At 47.8% G+C, this 26,568-nt stretch overlaps 1 protein-coding gene across 3 annotated transcripts in view; it reads right to left on the bottom strand.

Annotated features, from left to right (window-relative positions):
- Positions 1 to 5,887, bottom strand: part of STK25 (serine/threonine kinase 25) — a 41,505-nt gene extending 35,618 nt beyond the window's left edge. Inside the window, exons 1-2 of one of the 3 annotated variants that reach the window (XM_073360458.2) lie at positions 5,818 to 5,887; positions 4,962 to 5,086 (exon numbers count right to left, since the gene is read on the bottom strand). In XM_073360458.2, coding sequence (XP_073216559.1) covers positions 4,962 to 4,991 — 30 coding nt within the window. In that variant the 5' untranslated portion in view covers positions 4,992 to 5,086; positions 5,818 to 5,887. The other 2 variants (XM_073360457.1, XM_073360459.1) reach the window with 2 other exon arrangements.
- Between the last annotated feature and the right edge of the window lie 20,681 nt (positions 5,888 to 26,568).

Raw genomic sequence — 26,568 nt, 5'->3', positions numbered from 1 at the left:
GGCTCTGTGGTGTCAGAGCTGAGAAGGAGGATACTAAGGAAGGAAACTGGAATCATGCTTGCTGGAAGTTCACCCCAATAAACATCAAATTGTTTGCACCTTTGGACTTCGGGTATTGTTGCTCTCTGTTCATGTGAGAAGGACCAGGGAAGTAAGTGGGTGAAGGAATAAGCCCTCTAACAGATTCCCACCCCTCCTTCTAAATGGAAAAGCACCACGTTGAAGATGATTCCACCATTCTTCCTGGGTTGGCTTACACAAACACAGAAAGGCTTGCAAGTAAACAGAGCCATTTACAATCAATTGTACTAGTCAATGGAAGCCATGAAGATTCTAAACCATCATCAGTGGCCCACACTTTGCATAATTACAATAGTACCTCAAAGTTATACTTTTTATTTCTAGCTTCAGATACAAGAATGATACATATATACAAATAGGATGAACACACTCAGTAGATTATAAGCTTTGTAATGATACCTTACTAGAGACCTTTTGCATACGGCATATTCCAGTTACATCATATTTACCTTCATAAGCATATTTCCATAAAACATTATGAAGTGCAACGTCACAAACATAACTCAAGTACTGATAGTCCAGACATATCAATTCCGATATAAGCTAATACTACCCAGTAGGAAAGCTCTACTGATTTGCAGCTACTGCTACCTCACAATATATGACAGGAACAGTAAGGGTCCATGCTCAGATTGCCTACAACAGAATTCTGTCCAGCCTGTGGCACAGTAACATAAGTGAAACTCAGCGAGATTACACCAGGTTAATGAAATATCTCTTCAGATGTCCCCTGTGTAATACTGTTCCATATCTGTACAGCACCTAACACAATGGGATCCTGGTTCATGACCAGCAACAAGTAATAGTGAGAGAGAAAAACTCTATTTGAAATGCCACATTACAACTTGCTGAGCCTTTGCACAGATGCTCTAGTTGGCTTGCAGGCAAGCTTCATGCACGTGCTCACACAGTGCTGAGAGACGGAGTGGAGAAAAATCTCAGCATTACCAATTTGAATGCCAACCGGTCTATATGCTGTTCTCAATGCTAAGAAATGAACTGTCCCATGCTTCACAAAGACAGCAGCCAAACACAGGTCAGGCTAACTTAACTATGGTGCATTACAAGAGCCCACCTGGAATCCTTCACCACAAGGCAACACAATCGAAGTGAGCAAAGACAGCTCAAATATAAATTCCTTAGCATCCATCCCACAGCTGCCAACCACGTTGAAATCTGGGATGGAGGGAGACAATGCTCTATGAGACTCTGTTGGGGGGAAGGGGAGAGAAAGAACATTTCATCCTGACTGCTTGAAATAGGAGAGAACATTCCACTCTGATCTCAAGGGAGAGGAGGACAATTATATCAAGGCAGCTCAGGGCAAAGAACAATTTATCGTGCCAGTTGAGGGGTGGGGGAGAAAGGCACTCTATTGTGACAGCTGTGGGGGAACTTTCCATCGTGACTGAAGTAGCTATGTTTTAAACAAAGCAAAACACTGCAGACGTCAGGAATTAAGAAAAGCGACATTTTAAGAGCCAACTTGGCCGCAATCCCAAGCTTTTCACTGTGAGAAACCCAGGCTTGGCAGCTCTATTGGGTCTTGCTGCTGAGGTGAAAAGTTGTAGATGTGACACCTTTAAGCTCTGGGAGTGGGCTGGAGAAGGGAAAGTCCCCGCTTTGAACAGGCTCTAAGTACAGATGAGCATATTTGGCAGACACAGAAACCAAAACTTTTCATATCCAACCAAGAGCCTCAATACCAGGCAAAGCCCTGCTTTGCTGCAGTTCAACTGGCCCTCTAAACAGATCTGCCTACAGCATCACCTGCTGGAGTCATGCTCCAGGCTGATGTGAAGGAACCCAAAGGTGCTTATATACAATGAGAGAAGTCAGAGTTCTCAATCTGGGGCAGACCCATATACAAGAATTGGGGGGCACAGCATCTCTACCCTTTCCACGTTTCTATCCTGGGCCCTCTTCCCATTTAGCAAACAATGGGAATCACAGATTTAAGCCAGGAGTTAAGACTTCCTCATCTATGCCACAACAATTTAGAAAATAAACACTGCTGATGCCACACCCTACAGCACGAGGGTGAGTGGTTGCAGAACTCCAGGCTCCCCAGAGATTAACACCAGTGTATTTTAATTGTGTACAGTCCTTGGGCTCAGGTACTCTCTAACCACGAGGGCAAATATTCAGGGTTTCTCTATGCCACAGCTGGAGGAGGGAATCAAGTTTAAGGGAGTGCAGCAATACCTTGTGTAACATATTAACCTTTCAATTCTCGAATGGAAATCAGTGCTTTTGCAGCAGACCAGAGGTATTGTATGTGGAGATGTTTAAAAGCCACTTGTCAGTATCATTTTAGTGCAGTTTTTCCATTGTCTGCTGATTCACAGAGGGAGGGTCTCACTGATTTTTACAGTCCAGCTAAATAGGGCAATTCCTATTATAAAAATACTTTGCAACCTTCTATCCGAGTGCTTTCCCGACACTAGTTCTCATAACAGCTATCAGATAGTGACGTATTACTGAGGCACAATCTCTTAAGACTTTTACAAGGTCACATAGGAAGCCTGCAGCAGAAGTGGGAGTAAACCCAGATCTGAGCTTCAGCCACAAGTTATTACTTGCATTACAACAGGGCCTGGAGGCCCCACCAGAGAATGGGGCCCATTGTGGGGGTCCTGTACAAACTCAGTGAGTGCCCTCCCTTGAAGATATTACAATCTAAGTAGACAGGACAGACAATGGACAGAAGGGGACAGAGGCACAGAGATGGGAGTTGAATTGCTCAGCATCACATAGAAGGTCCGAGACAGACCAGGGAATAGAACCTGAGTCCCAACCCAGTGCCCTATTTGCTGGAACACCCTGCCTCTCTCAAGTCTATCCTTAGTCTTCAGTCAGCTCTTGACATCAACAAGCCAATCTCTGAACATGGGTGGACATTCTTTACTTAACAAATTCTTGCTGACCCTCTACAGACCCCTACTTATGTAGAGCATTGGTTCACAGTCTGGGGTTATGAGCAGCTCTGGGGGTTGCTTTCTTGATGACTAGGTGGAAGGGGAGTCCCGAACACTCTTTAATTTGTTAAGCATTGGAACAAATTGCCTACAGAGATTATAGCATCTCTATCATTGGAGGTTTTAAAGAACAGGTTAGACACACACCTACCAGTAATGGTTTAGTTATTCAATAGTCCTGCCTTGAGTGCAAGGGACTGGACTTGATGATCTATTAAGGTCCTTTCCAGTCCTACACTTCTACGATTCTGTTGGAACATGGGGTCATGGTATGGAAAAGGCTGAGAAACCCTGATGCAGACTATAATAATGAAAAGATTAGGCATAATTTATACTGGCAACTTTGGATCCAGTATTCACAGATACAATCTTGCAGCAACTAAATCCAGCCAAACAACCCCACCAGTTTCTCTTGCTATTTGTGATCCAAGTCAAAATTACTCTTCTTGCTTCTGATTAACTTCCTTCAGCCTTAGTCCACTATCCCTTCATCTAGTGCAAGCTTCCTACCTGTCCCTACACATTGATGCAGGAGCCTTCACCTTCACAGCGCCTGCATCTAACAGCCTCATCAATTCATCTGCTGCATGCTTACATATAAGACACATTTCACATGAGAATGGCCAAACTGGATCAGAAAACGATCTATCTAACCCATTATCCTATCTCTAACAGTAGCCAGTGCCAGGTGCCTTCAGAGGGAATTAATAGAATAGGGCAATTTCAAGTAATCCATCCCGTTGTCCACTCCCAGATACTGACAGTTAGAGGCTTAGGAACACCCAGATCATGGCGTTGTGTCCCTCACCATCTTGGCTAAAACCCATTGATAGATGCATCCTCCATGATTGTATCTAATTATTTTTTTAACCAAATTATACTTTTGACCTTTACAATATCCCCTGGCAATGAGTTCCACAGGCTGACAGTGTGTTGTGTGAAGAAGTACTTCCTTTTGTTTGTTTTAAAATATTAATTTCATTGGATGACTCCTGGTTCTTGTGTTATGTGAAGGGGCAAATAACACTTCCTTATTAACTTTCTCCACATCATTCATTATTTTATAGACCGCTCTCATATCCCCCCTTAGTCATCTCTTTTCTAAGCTGAACAGTCCCAGTCTTTTTAATCTCTCCTCATACGGAAGCTGTTCCATACCCTTAATCATTCTTGTTGCCTCTCTCTGTACCTTTTCCAATTCTAATATGTTTTTTGATTACTAGAACTGCATGCAGTATTTAAGGTGTGGGCATACCATAGATTTATATAGTAGCATTATGATACTTTGTCTTATTATCAATCCCTTTCCTAATGGTTCCTAATATGGTTAGCTTTTTTGACTGCCACTGTACATTGACTGAATGTTTTCAGAGAACTATCCATGACTCCAAGATCTTTTTAAGTGGTGACAGCTAATTTAGAACCCATCATTTTGTATGTATAATTTAGTGTCAAACAGAACAGCCTCTCATCCATCTCCAAAGTTACAGGCTCCATCTACTTAGTACAGGATGCCCACTGTGGATGTTACTGATGTACATATAGTCTATTATACTAGGAGGCAGTCATTCTATAACTCAGACTTTGTGGGTCTGTCCCATTTCTTATTCTGCTTCCCCTCAAATGCTGCGAGAGAAAAATACTCGCTACTTCCCTAAGGAGGACACAGTTATATTTAGGGAGGTACTGTATCTATGCCAGTCTCATGCTTCCTGCCTCCATGTTCTTGCAGTGTCAAAGTCTGATATCATCAGGGAGCATGACAGCAATCACTTAGATAAGAAGAGCACAGCTGAGAACACACTCAGGACATTCCCAGTTTGGTAAATAACGGTACAGTTCTTAAAAGATTTTGCTTTAAGGATTTTTATAATGTTTCACAAACAAATTCTTATCACCTACCTCGTTAGCAAAATCCCTCAGATGAGCCATGGCACAAGGATGCTAAGACATCCACTTCTGTAAAACCGGGTGTCTGGGGTCCTGTAGCACAGGGATGGAGCAGCGCTATTTCAGCCACCAAACAGCTGTGATGGGCAAGAATACAGCAGCTATACTCGGAACTCCTGGAGTCTAGCTTGCTCCCCAAAATGCTACCTCCTCCTTTATCTACTACTTCAGGGTGATCTTCCCAACCCATTCCCAAAAGCACCAACCCCTTCTCTTATCAGCAAAACAGCCCTGGATGTTTCAAAGACATGAGAAACTTGGTTTAAACAGGAAGGAACAGTGCCAATGTCCTTAACGCCCCCTACCACCTCCACTTCCGATGCTGCTCTGCAAGAGTCCTGCACTGGCCCCCTCTCCCTAGTGCCAAGCCTTCCCCCCTTCCCCTAATAGCCTGGACCCATCTCCCCAGCCTGCCCTGAGCCGTCCCCTCAGGCCAGCCTGCCCTGACACCCCTCCCCAGGGCCCAGCGTGCCCCCTCCCCCTCACAGTCTGCCCTGACACCCCTCCCCAGGGCCCAGCGTGCCCCCTTCCCCTCACAGCCTGCCTCGACACCCCTTGGCCCAGCCTGCCCCCTCCCGCTCATACCCTCCCCTGATGCCCCTCCCCTCACGCCCCTCCCCTCCAGTGCCCAGCCTGCCCGCCACGCCTTGCCCGTGCCCAGCTCCCTGCGGCCAGGCGGGGCTGCCCCAGCCCAGGCTGCCGACAGCCCCACCTGACAGCGGCCCGAGGCCCCGCGCTCAGAACCCCCCCCACAGGGACTCCATGGCGAGCTCTCGTCCCGCGCGCAGCCGGTTTCTATGGGAGCTACCCTGCCCGGGACACCGAACTCAGCAGCAGCGGCGGGGGGAGACGCAACAACACCGAAAGGGCAGGCACGCCGCACAGCCTCCTGGGACGTGCAGTTCTCTCTCGGCCGCCCGCCAGGGCGGAGTCAGGCTACAGCCTATAATACCCGGCAGGCAAAAGGGAGCGATGGGCGAGGGACGGGAGAGAATGGAGGCTTCTGGGACTTGTAGTTCGTTAGCCCTCCTGCTCTGCGAGAGTGCGACGGCCTCTGGGGGAAGCGAGGACTACAGCCCCCAGCAGGGGGGAGGCCTGCCTGCCTGCCTGCCGGCCTGCCTTGTTTCCCAGACTTGAGTAATGCTCTCACACCTTTGCTGGTTTAACAGCAGGCGTAGGCAAACGTTTTGGCTCGAGGGCCACATCTGAGTGGGGAAATTGCATGCAGGGCCATGAATGTAGGGTTGGAGCAGGGGGCTGGGGTGAAGGAGGGAGTGCAGGATGTGGGAGGGGGTGTGCTGTGCAGGAAGGGGCGGAGGTCAGGGGGTGTGGCGTGCGGGAGGGGGTGCAGGGTACAGCAGGGGGCTCAGGGCAGAAGGTTGGGGTGTGGTGGGGGTTAGGGTGCAGAGTGTGGGCACCAGGGTGGCAGCAGTATGCAGCGGGGCTAAGACAGGCTCCCGACCTGCCTTGGCCCCGTGCTGCACCACTCCTGGAAGCAGCCAGCAGCACGTCCCTGTGGCCCCTCTGTGTGCTGCCCTCCCCTGCGTTCCCGGCCAATGGGAGCTGTGGGGGGCGGTGCCTGGAGGCAAGGGCAGTGCACGGAGCTCTCTAACCCCCCTCCCCCAGGGGCCACAGGGACGTGGTGCCGGCCGCTTCCATCAGCAGCGCGGGGCCTGGGCACCATGGGGGTGGCAAGCCCCCGGGCCAGATCCAAAGCTCTGATGGGCCAAACCCCTTTCCGAGAGGTGCGTGAACACACGCCCCTGATTCCCTGGCCCTGGGGTTCCGCCTGCCCCTGACACCCTCTGTAGGGCCCTTATGGGGAGGAGGGGAGAACCCCTCACACCAAGGCACCTTTTCCTTACGCTAAAAGCGTACTGGACAAAGCAAAGTCCCTCAGTACAAATCCCATCCAAGGTAGAAAGAAAAATGGTGTTCACTACCCTCTGGTTTAGCATCTTCTGTGGGCCTCTCAGCTTTCCTGCTCCCCACATCCCATCTACCTGTCCTCATGTTTTCCCCCTCCTGGCTAAAAATTAATACAGGTCCCAAAGGGACAATTGGACTGAGGTTAGAAAGAGGACAGTTAGTGGTCATCAAAGGCAATAAAAAGTAGGTGTAGAGGAAAACTGTGGAGGAGAGGAGCATGGAAGCCTATTGACCCAAAACAAGAATGTGTTTGGGAAGAACAGCTATGCAGTTAGAGCATGAGGGAATGTCACCCAACCTGCTGCTCTTCCTGTTAACACCATCTCTCCCATGGAAGAGACTCACTGCTGTCCTTTGCCTTATTAAAAAGTCAAATCTGGCACCTCCAACAATTGCTTACACCCATGCTGCTTATTTGCACACACTGGCCTTTGTTAGGTCCCCATATCATTTCACACACTCCCTTATACTCCCTAGGGGTAGAGAGCTTGACTTTTTAAGGTTTCAGAGTAACAGCTGAGTTAGTCTGTATTCGCAAAAAGAAAAGGAGTACCTGTGGCACCTTCAAGACTAACCAATTTATTTGAGCATAAGCTTTCGTGAGCTACAGCTCACTTCATCGGATGCATACTGTGGAAAGTGTAGAAGATCTTTTTATACACCCAAAGCATGAAAAAATACCTTCCCCCACCCCACTCTCCTGCTGGTAATAGCTTATCTAAAGTGATCACTCTCCTTACAATGTGTATGATAATCAAGTTGGGCCATTTCCAGCACAAATCCAGGGTTTAACAAGAACGTCTGAGGAGGGGGAGGGGGGTAGGAAAAAACAAGGGGAAATAGGCTTGATTAGATACTGGGAGTGGCTGAATCATTATGCAAGGTAACCTAAGTTAATTGTATCCAATTTGCAAATTAATTCCAATTCAGCAGTTTCTCACTGGAGTCTGGATTTGAAGTTTTTTTGTTGTAGTATTGCAACTTTCATGTCTGTAATCGCATGACCAGAGATTGAAGTGTTCTCTGACTGGTTTATGAATGTTATAATTCTTGACATCTGATGTGTCCATTTATTCTTTCACGTAGAGACTGTCCAGTTTGACTAATGTACATGGCAGAGGGGCATTGCTTGCACATGATGGCATATATCACATTGGTGGATGTGCAGGTGAACGAGCCTCTGATAGTGTGGCTGATGTTATTAGGCCCTGTGATGGTGTCCCCTGAATAGATGTGGGTGCAGTTGGCAACGGGCTTTGTTGCAAGGATGGTTCCTGGGTTAGTGGTTCTGTTGTGTGGTATGTAGTTGCTGGTGAGTATTTGCTTCAGGTTGGGGGGCTGTCTGTAGGCAAGGACTGGCCTGTCTCCCAAGATTTGAGAGAGTGATGGGGTTGTCCTTCAGGATAGGTTGTAGATCCTTGATAATGCGTTGGAGAGGTTTTAGTTGGGGGCTGAAGGTGACGGCTAGTGGCGTTCTGTTATTTTCTTTGTTAGGCCTGTTCTGTAGTAGGTGACTTCTGGGTACTCTTCTGGCTCTGTCAATCTGTTTCTTCACTTCAGCAGGTGGGTATTGTAGTTGTAAGAATGCTTGATAGAGATCTTGTAGGTGTTTGTCTCTGTCTGAGGGGTTGGAGCAAATGCAGCTGTATCGTGGAGCTTGGCTGTAGACAATGGACTGTGTGGTGTGGTCTGGATGAAAGCTGGAGGCATGTAGGTAAGAATAGCGGTCAGTAGGTTTCCGGTATAGGGTGGTGTTTATGTGACCATCGCTTATTAGCACTGTAGTGTCCAGGAAGTGGATTTCTTGAGTGGACTGGTCCAGACTGAGGTTGATGGTGGGATGGAAATTGTTGAAATCATGGTGGAATTCCTCAAGGGCTTCTTTTCCATGGGTCCAGATGATGAAGATGTCATCAATATTGTTAGGGGGCTTATTCCTTCACCCACTTACTTCCCTGGTCCTTCTCGCATGAACAGAGAGCAACAATACCCGAAGTCCAAAGGTGCAAACAATTCGATGTTTATTGGGGTGAACTTCCAGCAAGCATGATTCCAGTTTCCTTCCTTAGTATCCTCCTTCCCAGCTCTGACACCACAAAGCCTTACACCTGTCCCTGTTCCCATTCCTGCCCTTAGCCAAACATGATTCCAACTTCCTTACTCCCATTCCCTGTTCCCATTTCCCTCTTTAGCAAAACATGATTCCAATTTTCTTACCCCCATTCCCATCTCACACACCCACATGCCCACCCCCAGTCACTTCCTCATTGACAGATTATATAGTAAAACTTGAGTTCTGCTTAGCTATACCTTAACCAATCATTTTCCTGAAATTTAACTAACCAATCCTAACATATTGTAACATGATTATGTAACCAATTATATCCCACCACCTCAATTAGTTTACACCCAGCAAAATTAATTATACAGCAGACAGGAACAATCACAGAACCAGACAGAGATTATACAGACAAACAATAGCAAAGTGGGAACTACAATGACAAGACAACACAGAAGTGAGGATTTCCCATCCCAGCTATTGATAAGTGAGTTCTTGCCAGACAGGATGCTATCAAACTAAGTTTCCTTTTACATTTTCTAGGCACTTCCCTTTCTCTGGAGGTGATAGGAATACAATCCTGTCCTGATAGTGCCTAACAGCCCAATAGCACCTTATTTCAATGTGACTAGTTTGGAATGTGAGGATGTGACTGTTTGCTTCCCAGCTTATGGCTGCCTCTGCTGCTTAGCCAAAGGCCTTAGCCTAAGAACAGGGCCTCAGACTGTCACAGTAAGAGAAGGCCCTTACACCAGCAGACAGTGATTTTGATTCTTTCTTTTATACCTCTATCACTAGCCAAGTGATAAGAATACACCTAAATTCTTAGAGTATAGGCCTTTACAGACAGGCCTGAATATCTATATCCTAACAAATATAGCACAAGTAGGAGTAGGGGCATTAGGGGACGAGAGCTGAGGAAGTGTTGTTCTAAGTCAGCCATAAAAATGTTGGCATACTGTGGGGCCATGCAGTGCCACTGATTTGAAGGTATACATTGTCTCCAAATGTGAAATTGTCCTCACCCATAACTAAGTCACAAAGTTCAGCCACCAGGTTAAAATGTTGGCATATTGTGGGGCCATGCGGGTGCCCATAGCAGTACCACTGGTCTGGAGGTATATATTGTCACCAAATTTGAAATAATTGTGCATGAGGATAAAGTCACAGAGCTCAGCAACCAGTTGTGCTGTGGCATCATCAGGGATACTGTTCCTGACAGCTTGTATTCCATCTGTGTGTGGGATGTTTGTGTAGAGAGCCTCTACATCCATGGTGGCTAGGATGGTGTTTTCTGGAAGTGCATTGCAGTTTTCTGGAATCAGAAAATCAGGAATCAGTGTTGTCACAGAGATAGCTGGGAGTGCTGGTAGCATAGGGTCTGAGTAGAGAGTCCACATATCCGGACAGTCCTTCAGTGAGAGTGCCAACGCCCAAGATGATGCGGCGTCCAGGATTTCCAAGTTTGTGGATCTTGGGTAGTAGATAGAATAGCCCTGGTCGGAGCTCTAAGGGTATGTTGATTTGTTCCTGTGTTAGTGTAGGGAGTGTCCTGAGTATATGGTGTAGTTTCTTAGTGTATTCCTCAGTGAGATCTGAGGAAAGTGGCCTGTAGAATTTGGTATTGGAGAGTTTTTTGGCAGCTTCCTTTTGGTAGTCAGACCTGTTCATGACGACAACCGCACCTCCTTTATCAGCCTCTTTGATTATAATGTCAGGGTTGTTTCTGAGGCTGTGGATGACATTGCGTTCTGCGCGACTTAGGTTATGAGGCAAGTGATGTTGTTTTTCCATAATTTCTGCCTGTCCACATCGGCGGAAGCATTCTATGTGTAGGTCCAGACTGTCGTTTTGACCCTCAGGAGTCGTCCATGTGGAGTTCTTTTTCTTTTGCTGTTGGTGGGAGGGTATCTGTGTACCAGTGTGCTGTTCAGTGTTATCTTGAAAGTATTCTTTCAGTCGGAGATGGCAAAAGTAGGCTTCTCTACACAAACATCCCACACACAGATGGAATACAAGCTGTCAGGAACAGTATCCCTGATGATGCCACAGCACAACTGGTTGCTGAGCTCTGTGACTTTATCCTCATGCACAATTATTTCAAATTTGGTGACAATATATACCTCCAGACCAGTGGTACTGCTATGGGCACCCGCATGGCCCCACAATATGCCAACATTTTTATGGCTGACCTGGAATAACACTTCCTCACCTCTCATCCACTCACGCCCCTTCTCTACCTACGCTACATTGATGACATCATCTGGACCCATAGAAAGGAAACCCTGGAAGAATTCCACCACAATTTCAACAGCTTCCATCCCACCATCAGCCTCAGCCTGGACCAATCTACATGGGAGGTCCACTTCCTAGACACCAGGGTGCAAATAAGTGATGGTCACATTAACACCACCCTATACTGAAAACCCACCGACTGCTGTGCCTACCTTCATGCCTCCAGCTTCCATCTCGGACACACCACACAATCCATTGTCTACAGCCAAGCGCTGAGATACAACCACATTTGCTCCAACCCCTCAAGACAGAGACCAACACCTACAAGATCTTCACCAAGCATTCTCAAAACTATGATACCTGCACAAGGAAATATGGAAACAGATCAACAGAGCCAGATGTGTATCCAGAAGCCTCCTGCTGTGAGACAAGCCCAAGAAAGAAACCAACAGAACTCCACTGGCCAGCACATATAGTCCTCAGCTAAAACCTCTCCAATGCATCAGTGAGTGATCTACAACCCATCCTGGACAACGATCCCTCACTTTCACAGGCCTTGGGAGGCAGGCCAGTCCTCGCCCACAGAGAACCTGCCAACCTGAAGCATATTCTCACCAGCAATGACACACCGCACCATAGTAACTCTAACTCAGGAACCAATCCATGCAACAAACCTCGATGCCAACTCTTCCCACATATCTACACCAGCGACATCATCACAGGACCTAACCAGATCAGCCACACCATCCCCGGTTCACTCACCTGCACGTCCACCAATGTAATATACGCCATCACGTGCCAGCAATGCCCCTCTGCTATGTACATCGGCCAAGCTGGACAGTCCCTACATAAAAGGATAAATGGACACAAATCAGATATTAGGAATGGCAATATACAAAAACCTGTAGGAGAACACTTCAACCTCCCTGGACACACAACAGCAGATTTAAAGGTAGCTGTCCTGCAGCAAAAAAACTTCAGGACCAGACTTCAGAGAGAAACTGCTGAGCTTCAGTTCATTTGCAAATTCGACACCATCAGCTCAGGATTAAACAAAGACTGTGAATGGCTCGCCAGCTACAAAAGCAGTTTCTCCTCCCTTGGTGCTCACACCTCAACTGCTAGAAGAGGGCCTCATCCTCCCTGATTGAACTAACCAAGTTATCCCTAGCCTGATTCTTGCTTGCATATTTATACCTGCGTCTGGAAATTTCCACTACATGCATCTGACGAAGTGGGTGTTCACCCACGAAAGCTTATGCTCCAATACGTCTGTTAGTCTATAAGGTGCCACAGGACTCTTTGCCGCTTTCACTTATGTATTATTAACCTCAGACTATTAAAATCTTTGCTTTGAAATTCTCTCGTTTCCCCATGTACTTACAGACAGAGGGACAGAACAGCAAAATAATGTAAGAAAAGTCAGCAATACAGACAATCCATTTGCCACAAACTGAAGAAAGTAATTGCAGAGAAAACACAACATAAAGCTAGTCAGTGTAGCATCCCCTGGAATGGAATTGCACAGCATCAGCACACCTGTTTTCCTTCCCCCAGGGATGCAGTGTATTGGGTACATATACCCCACATGCATGTCCATTTGTGAATTGCATTGAGTGGCTTATTCCCCACCTGGAATTGTCTATTGGCTGCAGGATGTGGTATTGTAGAGAGGAGGTTATTGAACAGGTTGGATCATGGCAGGGGCTAGATGTCATGTTCTGCTGGCCATACATTCAAAGCAGCTGCTTGAATAGTTCCTTCTGGAGATAGTGGTCCTGCTCCTTTATTGCCTGGTTGTGGTCAATGTAGTCCATGGCAATCATTTTCTAGGTCTCCCACATGGCCCATGCTACAGCCTGGTTTCTCTGGTTTTATTCCAACATCTTCTTTTGCAGTCCCAGGACCTGATCCCACCCTCTGGACAAGTCCTTCTGCATCTCCTGCACCAGATGGTCCCTGGCCTTGTTTCTTTTCCTCTGGAGATTCTGGACCACATGGATGACCATCAGTGCCCTCCTAGGTGCATGCCTCACCTCCCATGGGGTAGATGGCTCTGAAAAGTAATGAAACAGCCCATTCCTTTTCTGTCCTGGGAGGTGGGGAGGGAGGAGGAGAGAATAAAAGTTCACAGCAAGGTAAAAGCTGAAGCTATTATCACCGTGGCCTGCATTCTCCTCTCTCCCTGTCCTTTTCCGACTCATGTGATTGTGACTTGGCAGGTCATGCCTAGTGGTCAGAGCAGGAATCAGAGTTGGAGTCAGAGGTTAGGTGACAGAGCCAAGAGTCAGAGGCCAAGAATGGGAGCCAGGTTACCAGAAATGAGGCAAGGCAGGGAATGCACAGGAGCTATCCCAGCCATGGTCAAACACTCAGCTGGTCTGCTGACTCTTCCCACAGTTCAGGCTGTGGAGCCAATCAGGCAGCCTGCTATAGGCCACTTTGCTCCATAGATTGGCCGGAGACTGGCTGGGCTGCAGGCCCTGATTCTTGACTCTTGGCTCTGGAACTGCAGCTTCCCAGGGTTCTTCCCCATCAAGACAATGGCAAGTCCTTTATATTGATTGACTGACTGAGTTTTAATGGGCTTTTGTGGACTTGAAGGGGTGGGGGATAGGACAGGCAGTCTTACTAATGATGCTTTTAACAGTATTTCAGGTTGTGGTCGTATTGGAAGATGGGAACTTGTTGGAGGTCCCTGAGTAGAAGAGAATGACAGTTTCAGGCGTGTGCTAGAAAACCATCCACCTATGCCAGAGACCCTTTTTCATCACCTTGTGACTCAGAGGCAAATTAAAGATTGGAGGTGTCATAAATATAAAGGGAAGGGTAAACCCCTTTGAAATCCCTCCTGGCCAGGGGAAAGCTCCTCTCACCTATAAAGGGTTAAGAAGCTAAAGGTAACCTCGCTGGCACCTGACCAAAATGACCAATGAGGAGACAAGATACTTTCAAAAGCTGGGAGGAGGGAGAGAAACAAAGGGTCTGAATCTGTCTGTATGCTGCTCTTGCCAGGGACAGAACAGGAATGGAGTCTTAGAACTTTTAGTAAGTAATCTAGCTAGGTATGTGTTAGATTATGATTTCTTTAAATGGCTGAGAAAAGAATTGTGCTGAATAGAATAACTATTTCTGTCTGTATCTTTTTTGTAACTTAAGGTTTTGCCTAGAGGGGTTCTCTATGTTTTTGAATCTAATTACCCTGTAAGATATCTACCATCCTGATTTTACAGGGGGGATTTCTTTATTTCTATTTACTTCTATTTTTATTAAAAGTCTTCTTGTAAGAAAACTGAATGCCTTTTCATTGTTCTCAGATCCAAGGGTTTGGGTCTGTGGTCACCTATGCAAATTGGTGAGGCTTTTATTCCAACATTTCCCAGGAAAGGGGGGGTGCAAGGTTTTGGGAAGTATTTTGGGGGGAAGGACGCGTCCAAACAGCTCTTCCCCAGTAACCAGTATTAGTTTGGTGGTGGTAGCGGCCAGTCCAAGGACAACGGGGGGAATATTTTGTACCTTGGGGAAGTTTTGACCTAAGCTGGTAAAGATAAGCTTAGGAGGTTTTTTCATGCAGGTCCCCACATCTGTACCCTAGAGTTCAGAGTGGGGGAGGAACCTTGACAGGAGGGGACTAGTGAGGCACTGGGGGGCACATAGGAAGTTTGTTCTACCTAGTAACCTAACAGATGGTTTGGAGTTCCTGCTGCATGAAAAGCTCTCCTGCATCTAGGAGTGAACCAAAATCTGGGCCCACATAAAGAGGATGCCAAACTAGGATGCAGCAGCAGCAGAGCCCACTCGGATATACCATTACACACACACCCCTATCACCCACGACGTGTAGTAACAAGAGACGTTGCAAGAGCCCTGGACTTCATACTAGTGTCGGTCATGCAGTGGACTTAATATCTGAGCTGTCTCTGAAAATACAGCACTTGGGCTTTAGCCTATAGCCCCAGGCAGGCCAGCTAGCCCCAGGTAGAAAGCACCAACCAACTGGGATGCGAGAGCTTTGTGAGTGGATGGGAGAGGGGCTAGGGGCACCACCTCAGTAAAAACCCAAGCTAACTGCTGTGAAGACAGACCCTTGGAGACGGAGTGTTAGGGCTTATCCCCATTACAAACATTCCCTGTTGCCCACCATGGATGTCAGCAGCCCCTGCAGCTGAGCCATGGCCAAAATTGGTTTAGCTGCACATGTAGATAAGGACACTGTGCTCAGCACAGTGTTGGTCCAGATACTGGGGTCAAACCTGCAGAGCTGAACATAGTTTATCCTAAACTACATGTGAGCAGAGCAGACAACTGAGCACCAGTGACTGAGATCCTGCTATGTCAAAGGCAAGTGGCCCTTTAAGGCAAGCTGGCTCAGCCTTGCCTGTGACCACCAGCTGAGTGGGATAGTGACTGAATTATAATGAGTGATCCCAGCTGTGGGGGGAGGGGAAATTAGTGAGAGGGCTACTTGAGCAGGCTGTGTGGGAAGAGCTGGAGGAAGGTAATTGGGAAGAAATCTATGGGGGAGTAGGTTAGGATATAGAGGGGACTGAGTCAGGGCCTGTAGGGAGATCCTGGAGGCAGTTGGGGGAAGTTGCAGAGCTTCTCCTATACTACTGCCTTCCAGCAAGGGCTAAGAAGCAGAGGAGATCAATGTAGCCTGAATGATCATAGACGCTTATTTGGATTTACAATTGGCTCTTTTGTTGGCCCACAAGGAGATTGAACTTCTATATGACCAGGCTGGAGTCCCAGGCCATGGGAGAGTGGGTCAGAGACAGGTCATTGTATACCTAGGAAGTGGCCAGTGGGGCACTAGAGGCGAAGTCCCCTGCAATGCCATGATCTGATGCCAGGAGGTGCTATGGTGGTCTGAATGATGTGACTTATAAGTAGTGTTTTTGGTTTTAGCCACTAAATACTGATAAACACCACAATACACAATAAATACTAGTGTTTATTAGGTAAACACTGGAAATTGTTATGCATAGCCAAGTCCTTAAATGCACAGAGCAGTAATGCAGATTATAGGGTATGACAAAGTTCTGTCCTTGCCTCCGTGGGTCCCGCATTTCCTGGCAGATTTCGCTAGCCTCAGAGGCTCACTGTGACCCTCCATGTAACCTTTCTTTCTCTAGGGAAAAAGGGTCACAGTCTACTGCGCCATTTTCCATCATAAGCCAGCAAGGGAGGTGAGGAGAAGTTATCCTTCCTTGCACAATCTGTTGCCTCCCAGTCTCAGTGATTAATCAGGGGGGCAAAGGTGGGGGGGAGCCTGGGCCCACCCTCTACTCCAGGCTCCAGCCCAGGGACCCTAATAGTATCAGCTGTGGTAGCTGACCTTTTAGAAACATGACACGTAGAATTCCCTGGGCTACTTCCCCCACAGCAGCCCTCACTTCCTCAAGCTCCACTTCACCCTTACCTCAGGGCCTCCTTCCTTGAGCCTGATATGGTGTGTACTACTCAGCCTCTCCAACAGCACAACTTCCTTCCACAGCTCCTGACACACACCCCCACCTGACTGGCTGGGAGGCTTTTAACTAGTTTCAGCCAGCCCCTGATTGGCTTCAGGTGTCCCAATCAACCTAGCCTTCTCCCTGCCTTCTGGAAAGTTCTTAATTGGCCCCAGGTGTCTTAATTGACCTGGAGCAGCTTCCATTTCACTTAACCTGGTACCAGGGATTTGTTTAGCCTGGAGCTAATATATCTATCTCCCACTACTTTTCTATAGCTATCTGGCCTTGCCCCATCAGAAGGGATATGATTGCTAAAACTTTCTAATGTGTTGTGAATTAATTGGTCTGTAGATCCTGCGGGTGTGCACTAGAGGTTTCCTAATGTGCTTTAAGGTAGTAATGCAGCAGTCCCCAAACTTTTGAGGGTGGTGCCCCCCCCCCTTGCCCCTGTCTGTGCCTCCTGATCCCCATGGAGCTGAGCTAGGCAAGGGTGGGAACGGACAGGGTAAGGAGTCTGGGGCTGCAGCTGGAGATAGGTGTGGGGCTGGGAGTGGGGCCACAGCCAGGGGCTGAGACTGGGGGTGGGAGTAGAGCCCCAACTGGCCTGTGGTGGGAGGTGAGAGTCGGCAGCCGGTGCTATGGCCAGGTGTGGCTGTGCTCCCAACCTTGCCCCTAGTCTTGGCCCTGGGCCAGGAATGGAGCTGTGCTGAGGCTGAGGATGAGGGCCAGGAGCAGGAGACATGGCTGGTGGTGGGAGGGGCTGGGTGGTGCTTTCTCCCTGCCTCTGTGGGTGTTGGCCTGGGCTCTGCCATGCCCCCACAGATGGTCCTCCCTTCCCCCCCCCGGGGGTTTGCCCCACACTTTGAGGTCCTCTGTAGTAATGTATAAAACTCAACCTAGGCCAGACCAAAGTGATGCTGGGAAGAAGAGAGAGGGAGACCTTGAAAACATGGCCAGGATGCTGTCCTTCCCCTTCCTCATTCAGTGAGTGGTGAGATGCCCCCAGCTCCTGTTTGACTTGCTACTAAGCCTAGATGATCAAGCAGCATAAATAGCAATATATCCCTTCTTCCTACAGCTCTGTAGGAAACTCTGCCCTTTCCCCTTTGATGAGGATCTGACTGCATTGATCCATACAAACTGGGTTAATGTCTCTGACTGTGGCTGGGTGAGGCTGAATGTGGATGTGGGGCTGAGGCTCTCTCTCTTGCAGCCTGCGATAGCCCACTTCAATGGGACAGGCTGCCATGAGCATATCACACTTATTACTTGCTCAAGGCCTTGGTGCTGATGTCAGTAACCACATCTCCATCCCTGACTGCCTCCCCAAGACAGCTGGGCTCCTCTGGGATAATGCAGATTGCTAAGTGCTGGATGAAGCATGTGAGAGCTAGGGACAAAGCAGCCATAGCTGAGGGTATCTGGCTGTGAAACACACTTCCAGTGGAGACTAGATCTATGCAGACTCTTAGGTCATGGTGCTGGTCCCTCCTCTTTGACAGAGCTTAGGGGTCTGCTAGGGACCTTGCTGAGCTGACTTACCTGGGATGTACTTAGATACTACAAAGATGGCACTAAAGAAAATCCTTTAGCTGGTCTAGGTACCTAATGCAAGAGTTTAGAATACCCTTTTTCTCTAAGGGCTTGTTGGCATTTATTGCCCTCAGCCTGCACACCCTGATGCACATGAGTTCCTTTACACACTTGGGTGTCTCCACTGAACTCAGTGGAACTACTCATATGCCTAGAGCTACTCATGTGTAAAGTGTCTGCAGGATCAGGGCCATAAACCTTAATCTTATTATAGTTAGGGTTGTTTCATTGGCTTTTGCTTGAGTTAGTCATTCTGACTGGGCTGTCAAGACCCATTCTGTTTTTGGAGCCTGGAAAGTCTCCAGCAGCACTAGGGGCTTCCCCTGACTACCAGGGGCCTCCCCTGACTGCCAGATCCCTCACAAAATGGACTTATTTATCTGTGTTACAAATGTATATGTTAGCTCTACCACTCTTATAAAATTGGGTTTCAGAGTAGCAGCCGTGTTAGTCTGTATTCGCAAAAAGAAAAGGAGTACTTGTGGCACCTTAAAGACTAACCAATTTATTTGAGCATAAGCTTTCGTGAGCTACAGCTCACTTCATCAGATAAAATTGGATGTCATTCTAAAGAACCTCCACAAGAGGGCATTCAACTAGCACTTACTGTATAACTTCTCTGCTAGCATTATGTGCTCTTGTGTGGGCGTGAGCAGGGGGCTGTGTTTGGGAGCAGGGGGCTGTGTTTGGGAGCCAGAGGCTAGGAGGAGACTCCCCTCTGAGCAGGTTATTCCAAAATTGTCCATTAGGTCAGAATTTTCAGAAGGGCTCAGTAATGCCAGTTGGGGATGGGTTTTCCAGAGAGCTTAGCCTTTAGGATGTTGAGCCTTTTTGAGAACCTGGCCCTAATCCTGGGTGCTGAGCCCTTGCAAATCCGGCCTGCTGGGTTTCCTGGTACCTTCTTCCAGTACTGCTCACTCGTGGAGACAGGTAGCTGTGCTAGGGGAGCGATTAATCTACCCTGGGGTATCCACTGCTAAATTTCTCTGTTCCCTAGCTCTATAATAAAATATCATCCCTCCATGAAGTGGATCTTTATTACCCCCAGAACATTGCTAAGCAGAACTTATCTATGATCACAAAATACCCTTCCTTCTTTCCACCCATAGCATATCCTCTCTGAGTCTCCTGCAACTGCAGCCTCCTGCAGCCTCAGTCCCAATGAAAAGAAGGGGCAGCAAATTCTTTCATTTCCCAGTCAGGCCAGGAGCCAGGGCTTCTTCCTCTCCACCCCTTCCCACATGGGGTAATGCCAGTGGCTCTTCTCCTGCCTGAGTGGAGTGGAGACTGGGGAAATAAGCTCTATGAAATACTTAAAGCACAGCATCTAACACCAACGGGACTAGCTGCATTCCAAGGTGATTAGCTGCTGCTTATTACTCTGGAGGGTTTGTCTCCAGCCCTGCTGGTGCAGACTGTGACACTGTCCCTGCTTCCTTTGGCCTGTTAGCATTAGCACTGGTATAAAACTAAATACAGCAAGTCTCAGACCTCAAAACTTTTATTCCCTACCTGACCCTTAAGAAATGGGCTGTTGCCCAGGAGGGTGGTGCCTGGGAACTAGCCTCAAGGGCAGAGGTTCTCAAACTTTTTGTTGTTGTTGGTCCCCTTTGCAAAAGCAATGTTAATTGTTAATCATAGACAAACTTTATTAAGAAGTTTATGTGTACTTCATATAAACATGTACTGTTAGTAATGCTTTAAGAAAAAGAGTAGAAGAGCACTTCCAAATGGGTGTACCTCAGTGATTCTCAAACTTTTGTACTGGTGACCCTTTTCAAATAGCAAGGCTCCGAGGGTCCCCCCCCCCCCCACACTTATAAATTAAAAACACTTTTAAATATATTTAACACCATTATAAATGCTGGATGCAAAGTGGGGTTTGGGGTGGATACTGGCAGCTCGTGACCCCCATGTAATAACCTTGTGATCCCCTGAGGGGTCCCAACTCCCAGTTTGAGAACCCCTGGTGTACCTGCTTCTTACTGTGGAGTCTGTCTATCCTTAGCTTGATGGTTGACATTTTGCAGATGCCACGTGCAGTCTCTAAGGCCCCTTGGGGTCCCTGGAACACAGTTTGAGAACTGCTGATTTAAAGCAGGTCTTAATTTTTTTCTGTAAAATATGTGGCACATGCTGAATCCATGATGTAGTGGTGGAAAGGTTTTATTGGAATGAGTCAGAGGTGGCCTGCATAAGTCTCAGGGCTTCTGTATTCTTTTGAGCTTGACTTGTTTAGCCTAACCAAATGAAGGCTGAGGGGAGATAAGATTCCTCTCTATAAACACATCAGAGGGATAAACACCAGGGAGGGAAAGGGGTTATTTTAAATTAAGTGTCAATGTGGACACAAGTACAAATGGCTATAAACTGGCCATCAAGAAGTTTAGACTTGAAATTAGAGGAAGGTTTCTAACCATCAGGGGAGTGAAGTTCTGGAACAGCCTTCCAAGGGGAGTAGTGAGGGCAAAAAACCTAACTGGCTTCAAGGCTGAGCCTGATAAGTTTATGGAGGGGATGGTAAGATGGGACTGTCTACAAGGGCATGTTGCCGATCTGCAACTGCTAGCAGCAAATATCTCCAGTGGCTGGTGACAGGACACTAGATGGGGAGAGCTCTGAGTTACTACCTTGAATTCTTTCCCAGGTAGTCTTGCCCACATGCTCAGGGTCTAACTGATCGCCATGTTTGGGGTCAGGAAGGAATTTCTCCCCAGGTCAGATTGGCAGAGCCCCTGGGGCTTTTTCACCTTCCTCTGCAGCCTGGGGCCCAGGTCACTTGCAGGTTTAAACTAGTGCAAATGGTGGATTCTCAGTAACTTGAAGTCTTTAAGCCATGATTTGAGGACTTCAATAACTCAGCCAGAGGTTAGGGGTCTGTTATAGGAGTGGGTGGACAAGGTTCTGTGGCCTGCGATGTGCAGGAGGTCAGACTAGATGGTCACAATGGTCCCTTCAAACGTTAGTCTATGGGTTTACCAGCGAGCAATGTAGCCATACCAAAAAAACCCTTTATATCTCATCATGCCTATGTGTTTTTGTTACAATAATACAGCTATTTTTGAATTTAATATGGGGACTTTGCATTTAACATGGGGATTCATTTATATAGGAACTGCCAGAGTGGATCACAGCAGGGATCAGAGTCCAGTTTCCTATTGCCAAGAGTGGCCAAAACCAGATGATTCAGAGAAAGAAATAAGAAACCTTGCAGTGTGCAGTTATGGAATAGCCTGCCTATTAAAGGTAAAGATGTTGCAGTCTGTAAAGGGTTAACAGGTCCCTGCCTGTTTCATGGCTGCTTAGGGGTGGAGGTTAAAAGGAAGGGGAAGCTGAATCAAGGGAAAACCTAAAGGAAGGCTATCCTCACAGCTTCAGGCTAGTTAAAGCAGGGAAATCTTCTGGGAATTATTGAAACATAGGGAGCACTTTAATTTGCCTTCGGTTTGTAGATTGTACTCTGGCCAAAACAAGCCCTGAAGAAAAAGCCTTAAAAACAAATCCTTGGAGCTTAATTTCCCTTCTCTGTCTAGTGAAACGGCTTCCAAGGAAATCCCATCAGTAGCTGCTTTCAGCTCTGAGGCAGGAGGGTTTAGATCCCTTCCAAGACTCCTGGCTATTTTTAATCCATTTTAGAATATCCAGGATTATAAATAGTCCTGTCCTTTTGTTGAACTGTGCTGAGCTGTGGCAATGAGTTCCACAAGCTGACGTAGAATTTGTCAGGTGCTTTGGAATTTGTCAGGTGCTCCTCCTGGATGAACAGTGCTCTGTAAAGAAGAGAGTTGCTTGGATGCAGATGTAAATTATGGTTGCCTTCTGTAACCTGAAGGTGGCAACAAGATATCATAGGTCCCCCGGGGCTGTTGGGGACTCTTATTCCACTTGCTGCCTCCTCTTCCAAATTTGGGCTACCTTGTTATATTCTGACTCCCTTTCCTGTGCACATTTCATTGTGCACATCTGCTGTCCCTAGTTCTGAGAGATCCAGGTAACTACCCATTGAGTGCTCTAGCAGGAACGCCAAGTTAGCCTTTCAGCAGCACGTGGTGCAGAGCAGAATGTTCTTGCTTTCAGAGTGGAATGTACATGCCAGTCATCTCCCCAGTCCTACCTGCTCCTCCATGGTGAGAAGTGGGAATGCTGATCCAGTGGCTGGGGCTCTAGCCTGTGATTCAGATGTGGGTTTCGTTCCCTGTTCCACTAGATTTCCTATGTGACATTGGGCCCCACCTGTACGGTGGGAGTGGGGGCAGAACAACACTGCCTGCCTCGGGTGTGTGGTGAGGATAAGCATGATAACAATGGAGGCACATAGATCCTGCGCTACCAGGTGCCATGCAAGTACCACAGACAGAAGCAACAGCAAAAGAAAATGGTGATATGGCTGGATCGGAATTTCCCTGTGTGAGAAAACTGCACCTACATATATTAGGAAATTGCTCACGTGGGTGCACTTGTCTCCTGTACAGATAGCCCTGCAGGTCTGCATCTGAGCTCTGTACAAGGTAAAACAGCCCCATCACTCCTGTGTGGACTTCCAGCACTCCTGGCCACAGCCCAGAGCTCAGCCCCAGAGGGCAGGGGGTTCCCTGGAGTCACCAGTCTGTCCGTTTAATCAGCGACACGGCACATTTCTGCTGCTTCCCAACCAGTTAACATTAATAGAAAAAGTTAATCCTTGATGGGACTTTAAGTCCCTGGCCCAAAGAATTCTCTTTCTCTCCATGTGTCTACTGCCTAGCACCAAGGGGTCCTGATCCCTTAGGGGAAGCTGTAGGCACCCCATAATGCAACAAGAAGCTGGGTGAGAGGAAGTGATTTGAAGTGACTGCTAATTTAACTGACTGTAAAGCAACTACAAAAGAACATCAGCTTGTGGCTGGCCCTGCCTCGGTGCACGAGTTGGGTCAAGAGCACAAGGTGTCTTCTCTGTGCCCCTGCACAAAGCTACACTGCTCCTGAGGAGCACACATGTGACTGTGCAAGGCTGATATTGGTATGGGGAAGATGTAGGCCTTGTATCCCATTCCCCCAGGCAGCATGGCTGACTGGGTGTAGGGGCAAGAACCTGTTGGACACTTGTTGAAGTGGCAGCTTGGACAGCTGCTGTGTGGACAGCCCTACAATGAATTGTGGCTGAATCAGGGGCTCCCACTCAACTCAAATCTCCTCCTCACCTCCCAGCTGCAACTAGTGCTTGGATTGCAACATTATTTCCAACAGCAAACCTTGGTCTGTGAGCTTAAAATGACTAAAAAAGAAAGCTGTAACAGCTTGATCTCTCTAGCAGTGCCAGTACATGCTGTAGGTGCTGTCCTGTTGGTGTCTGTACTGCACCAACTAGGTAGGCCACTGTTAATGTGGCTGTTGCCTCAGTTTCCCCTTGCCAACTTAGCCCTCTGTCTAAACCAAAACTTCACTGCTTCCAGCTGTTCCCATTTTGGCTCAGCTCCACCTGCGTTGGCAACATCAGACACCCTAGTGCAGATGGACAGGCAGCTGGTGTTCTATGTGCTGTCTCCCAACCCTGTTGAGACTAGGTCTAATCTACACAGTGCTTAAAATGTGGGTAGCCCACCTGCCCTAGGGCTTTAGAAGCAGCTCAGCCCATGGTAGCAACATTAGAATCATAGAATATCAGGGTTGGAAGGGACCCCAGAAGGTCATCTAGTCCAACCCCCTGCTCAAAGCAGGACCAATCCCCAACTAAATCATCCCAGCCAGGGCTTTGTCAAGCTTGATCTTGAAAACCTCTAAAGAAGGAGATTCCACCACCTCCTTAGGTAACACGTTCCACCCTACTAGTGAAAAAGTTTTTCCTAATATCCAACCTAAACCTCCCCCACTGCAACTTGAGACCATTACTCCTCGTTCTGTTATCAGCTACGACTGAGAACAGTCTAGATCCATCCTCTTTGGAACCCCTTTTCAGGTAGTTAAAAGCAGCTATCAAATCCCCCCTCATTCTTCTCTTCTGCAGACTAAACAATCCCAGCTCCCTCAGCCTCTCCTCGTAACTCGTGTGTTCCAGTCCCCTAATCATTTTTGTTGCCCTTCGCTGGACTCTCTCTAATTTATCCACATCCTTCTTGAAGTGTGGGGCCCAAAACTGGACACAGTACTCCAGATGAGGCCTCACCAATATCGAATAGAGGGGAACGATCACGTCCCTCGATCTGTTCGCTATGCCCCTACTTATACATCCCAAAATGCCATTGGCCTTCTTGGCAACAAGGCACACTGCTGACTCATATCCAGCTTCTCGTCCACTGTCACCCCTAGGTCCTTTTCCGCAGAACTGCTGCCTAGCCATTCGGTCCCTAGTCTGTAGCTGTGCATTGGGTTCTTCCGTCCTAAGTGCAGGACCCTGCACTTATCCTTATTGAACCTCATCAGATTTCTTTTGGCCCAATCCTCCAATTTGTCTAGGTCCTTCTGTATCCTATCCCTCCCCTCCAGCATATCTACCACTCCTCCCAGTTTAGTATCATCCGCAAATTTGCTGAGAGTGCAATCCACACCATCCTCCAGATCATTTATGAAGATATTGAACAAAACCGGCCCCAGGACCGACCCTTGGGGCACTCCACTTGATACCGGCTGCCAACTAGACATGGAGCCATTGATCACTACCCGTTGAGCCCGACAATCTAGCCAGCTTTCTACCCACCTTATAGTGCATTCATCCAGCCCATACTTCCTTAACTTGCTGACAAGAATACTGTGGGAGACCGTGTCAAAAGCTTTGCTAAAGTCAAGAAACAATACATCCACTGCTTTCCCTTCATCCACAGAACCAGTAATCTCATCATAAAAGGCGATTAGATTAGTCAGGCATGACCTTCCCTTGGTGAATCCATGCTGGCTGTTCCTGATCACTTTCCTCTCATGCAAGTGCTTCAGGATTGATTCTTTGAGGACCTGCTCCATGATTTTTCCAGGGACTGAGGTGAGGCTGACTGGCCTGTAGTTCCCAGGATCCTCCTTCTTCCCTTTTTTAAAGATTGGCACTACATTAGCCTTTTTCCAGTCATCCAGGACTTCCCCCGTTCGCCATTGGGAAACACTTGCTGAATTTTCCCAGTGTAGTCAGGGCCATGGAGTCCTGGGACAGCAGTGAGAAGCAGAATCTTACAGGGAATGGTCATAAGCAGCCTGTGAACTCTAACTTAGCCCTGGGTTCGTGGGAGCTCTGAAAGATGGGCTATTTGCACGTTTAGTGCACGTTAATATCAATGGGCAAAAGGGCATGAAAAATAGAGATTTCCCTCTGAAGACTTCAAAGCCTCTTATGTCAGCTGGAGCTATTTAGGGCTTCATTACCACACCGCAGTGCTTTCTGAACCATTCCTCCCCCGAGCCTGGCTGTACAACCTGGTTCGCTGTGCCTTGGTGGTGAAATAGCAGAATGGAACAAAAGCCTCTTATGCAGATCAAATCCTCTTACTCGAGTCTCTTTCTATGTGAGGGACAAGAGTGCTGCACTCTACCAGCACCATCGCCCCCATGCCACCCTCTGTCTCAGGGCAGCCATGGCTAGAGTTGCCATCTGAGATAAGGGCACCAGCACTAACAAGCTTCAACAGGACTTTATTTTCAAAGTGGAAACCTCTTTAACACCACAGGGCCTTAAAAACCTCTAAGGATGGAGATTCCACCACCTCCCTAGGTAACCCATTCCAGTGCTTCACCACCCTCCTAGTGAAATAGTGTTTCCCAATATCCAACCTAGACCTCCCCCACTGCAACTTGAGACCATTTCTCCTTGTTCTACTATGACTTGCTCAAGGCAACTGAACCCAGCTCACCTAGATCCTAGGCCACATGCTGCTGTGCTCCTAGTTTGGGAGCCATGGGGTCATGGGTAACAACCTACCAGCTCCATTCTCTTACTGGAAGTTGGGTCAAGGCCACTAAACCAGCAGCACAAAAACACTCCTTTCTTCTGGCAAGCACTGGCTCGCCTCAGCCTGAAATCATCCTCCTTGTGCAGATGGGAATGGGTGTTAGAAACTGATCCTCCCCCAGCCTCTGCAGACATCACTGCTCCTTTGGAAGAAGGAGCTACCGTCAGCTGCCCTGTGTCTGGAATCTCAGCTAATGTGGGGCAATGAGGTCTGCTTCCCTCCCTCCCTTCCATGTCTGTGCCATTCCTGCACAGCCCACTCACTGGTGTGCATTATGCTCATTCATCTGTTATGCCCTGACAAATACCCTACCAAAATAAAGGTGCCAGCCATCTGCTTGAGTCCCTGTGGCCAGCACCATAATGTACCCACCCCAG

Source organism: Lepidochelys kempii, chromosome 9, assembly GCF_965140285.1.
Source record: "Lepidochelys kempii isolate rLepKem1 chromosome 9, rLepKem1.hap1, whole genome shotgun sequence".
Classification (NCBI taxonomy): Eukaryota; Metazoa; Chordata; order Testudines; family Cheloniidae; genus Lepidochelys; species Lepidochelys kempii.
Note: the sequence above shows the minus strand (reverse complement) of the source record. Positions and strands in the feature narration are given on the sequence as shown.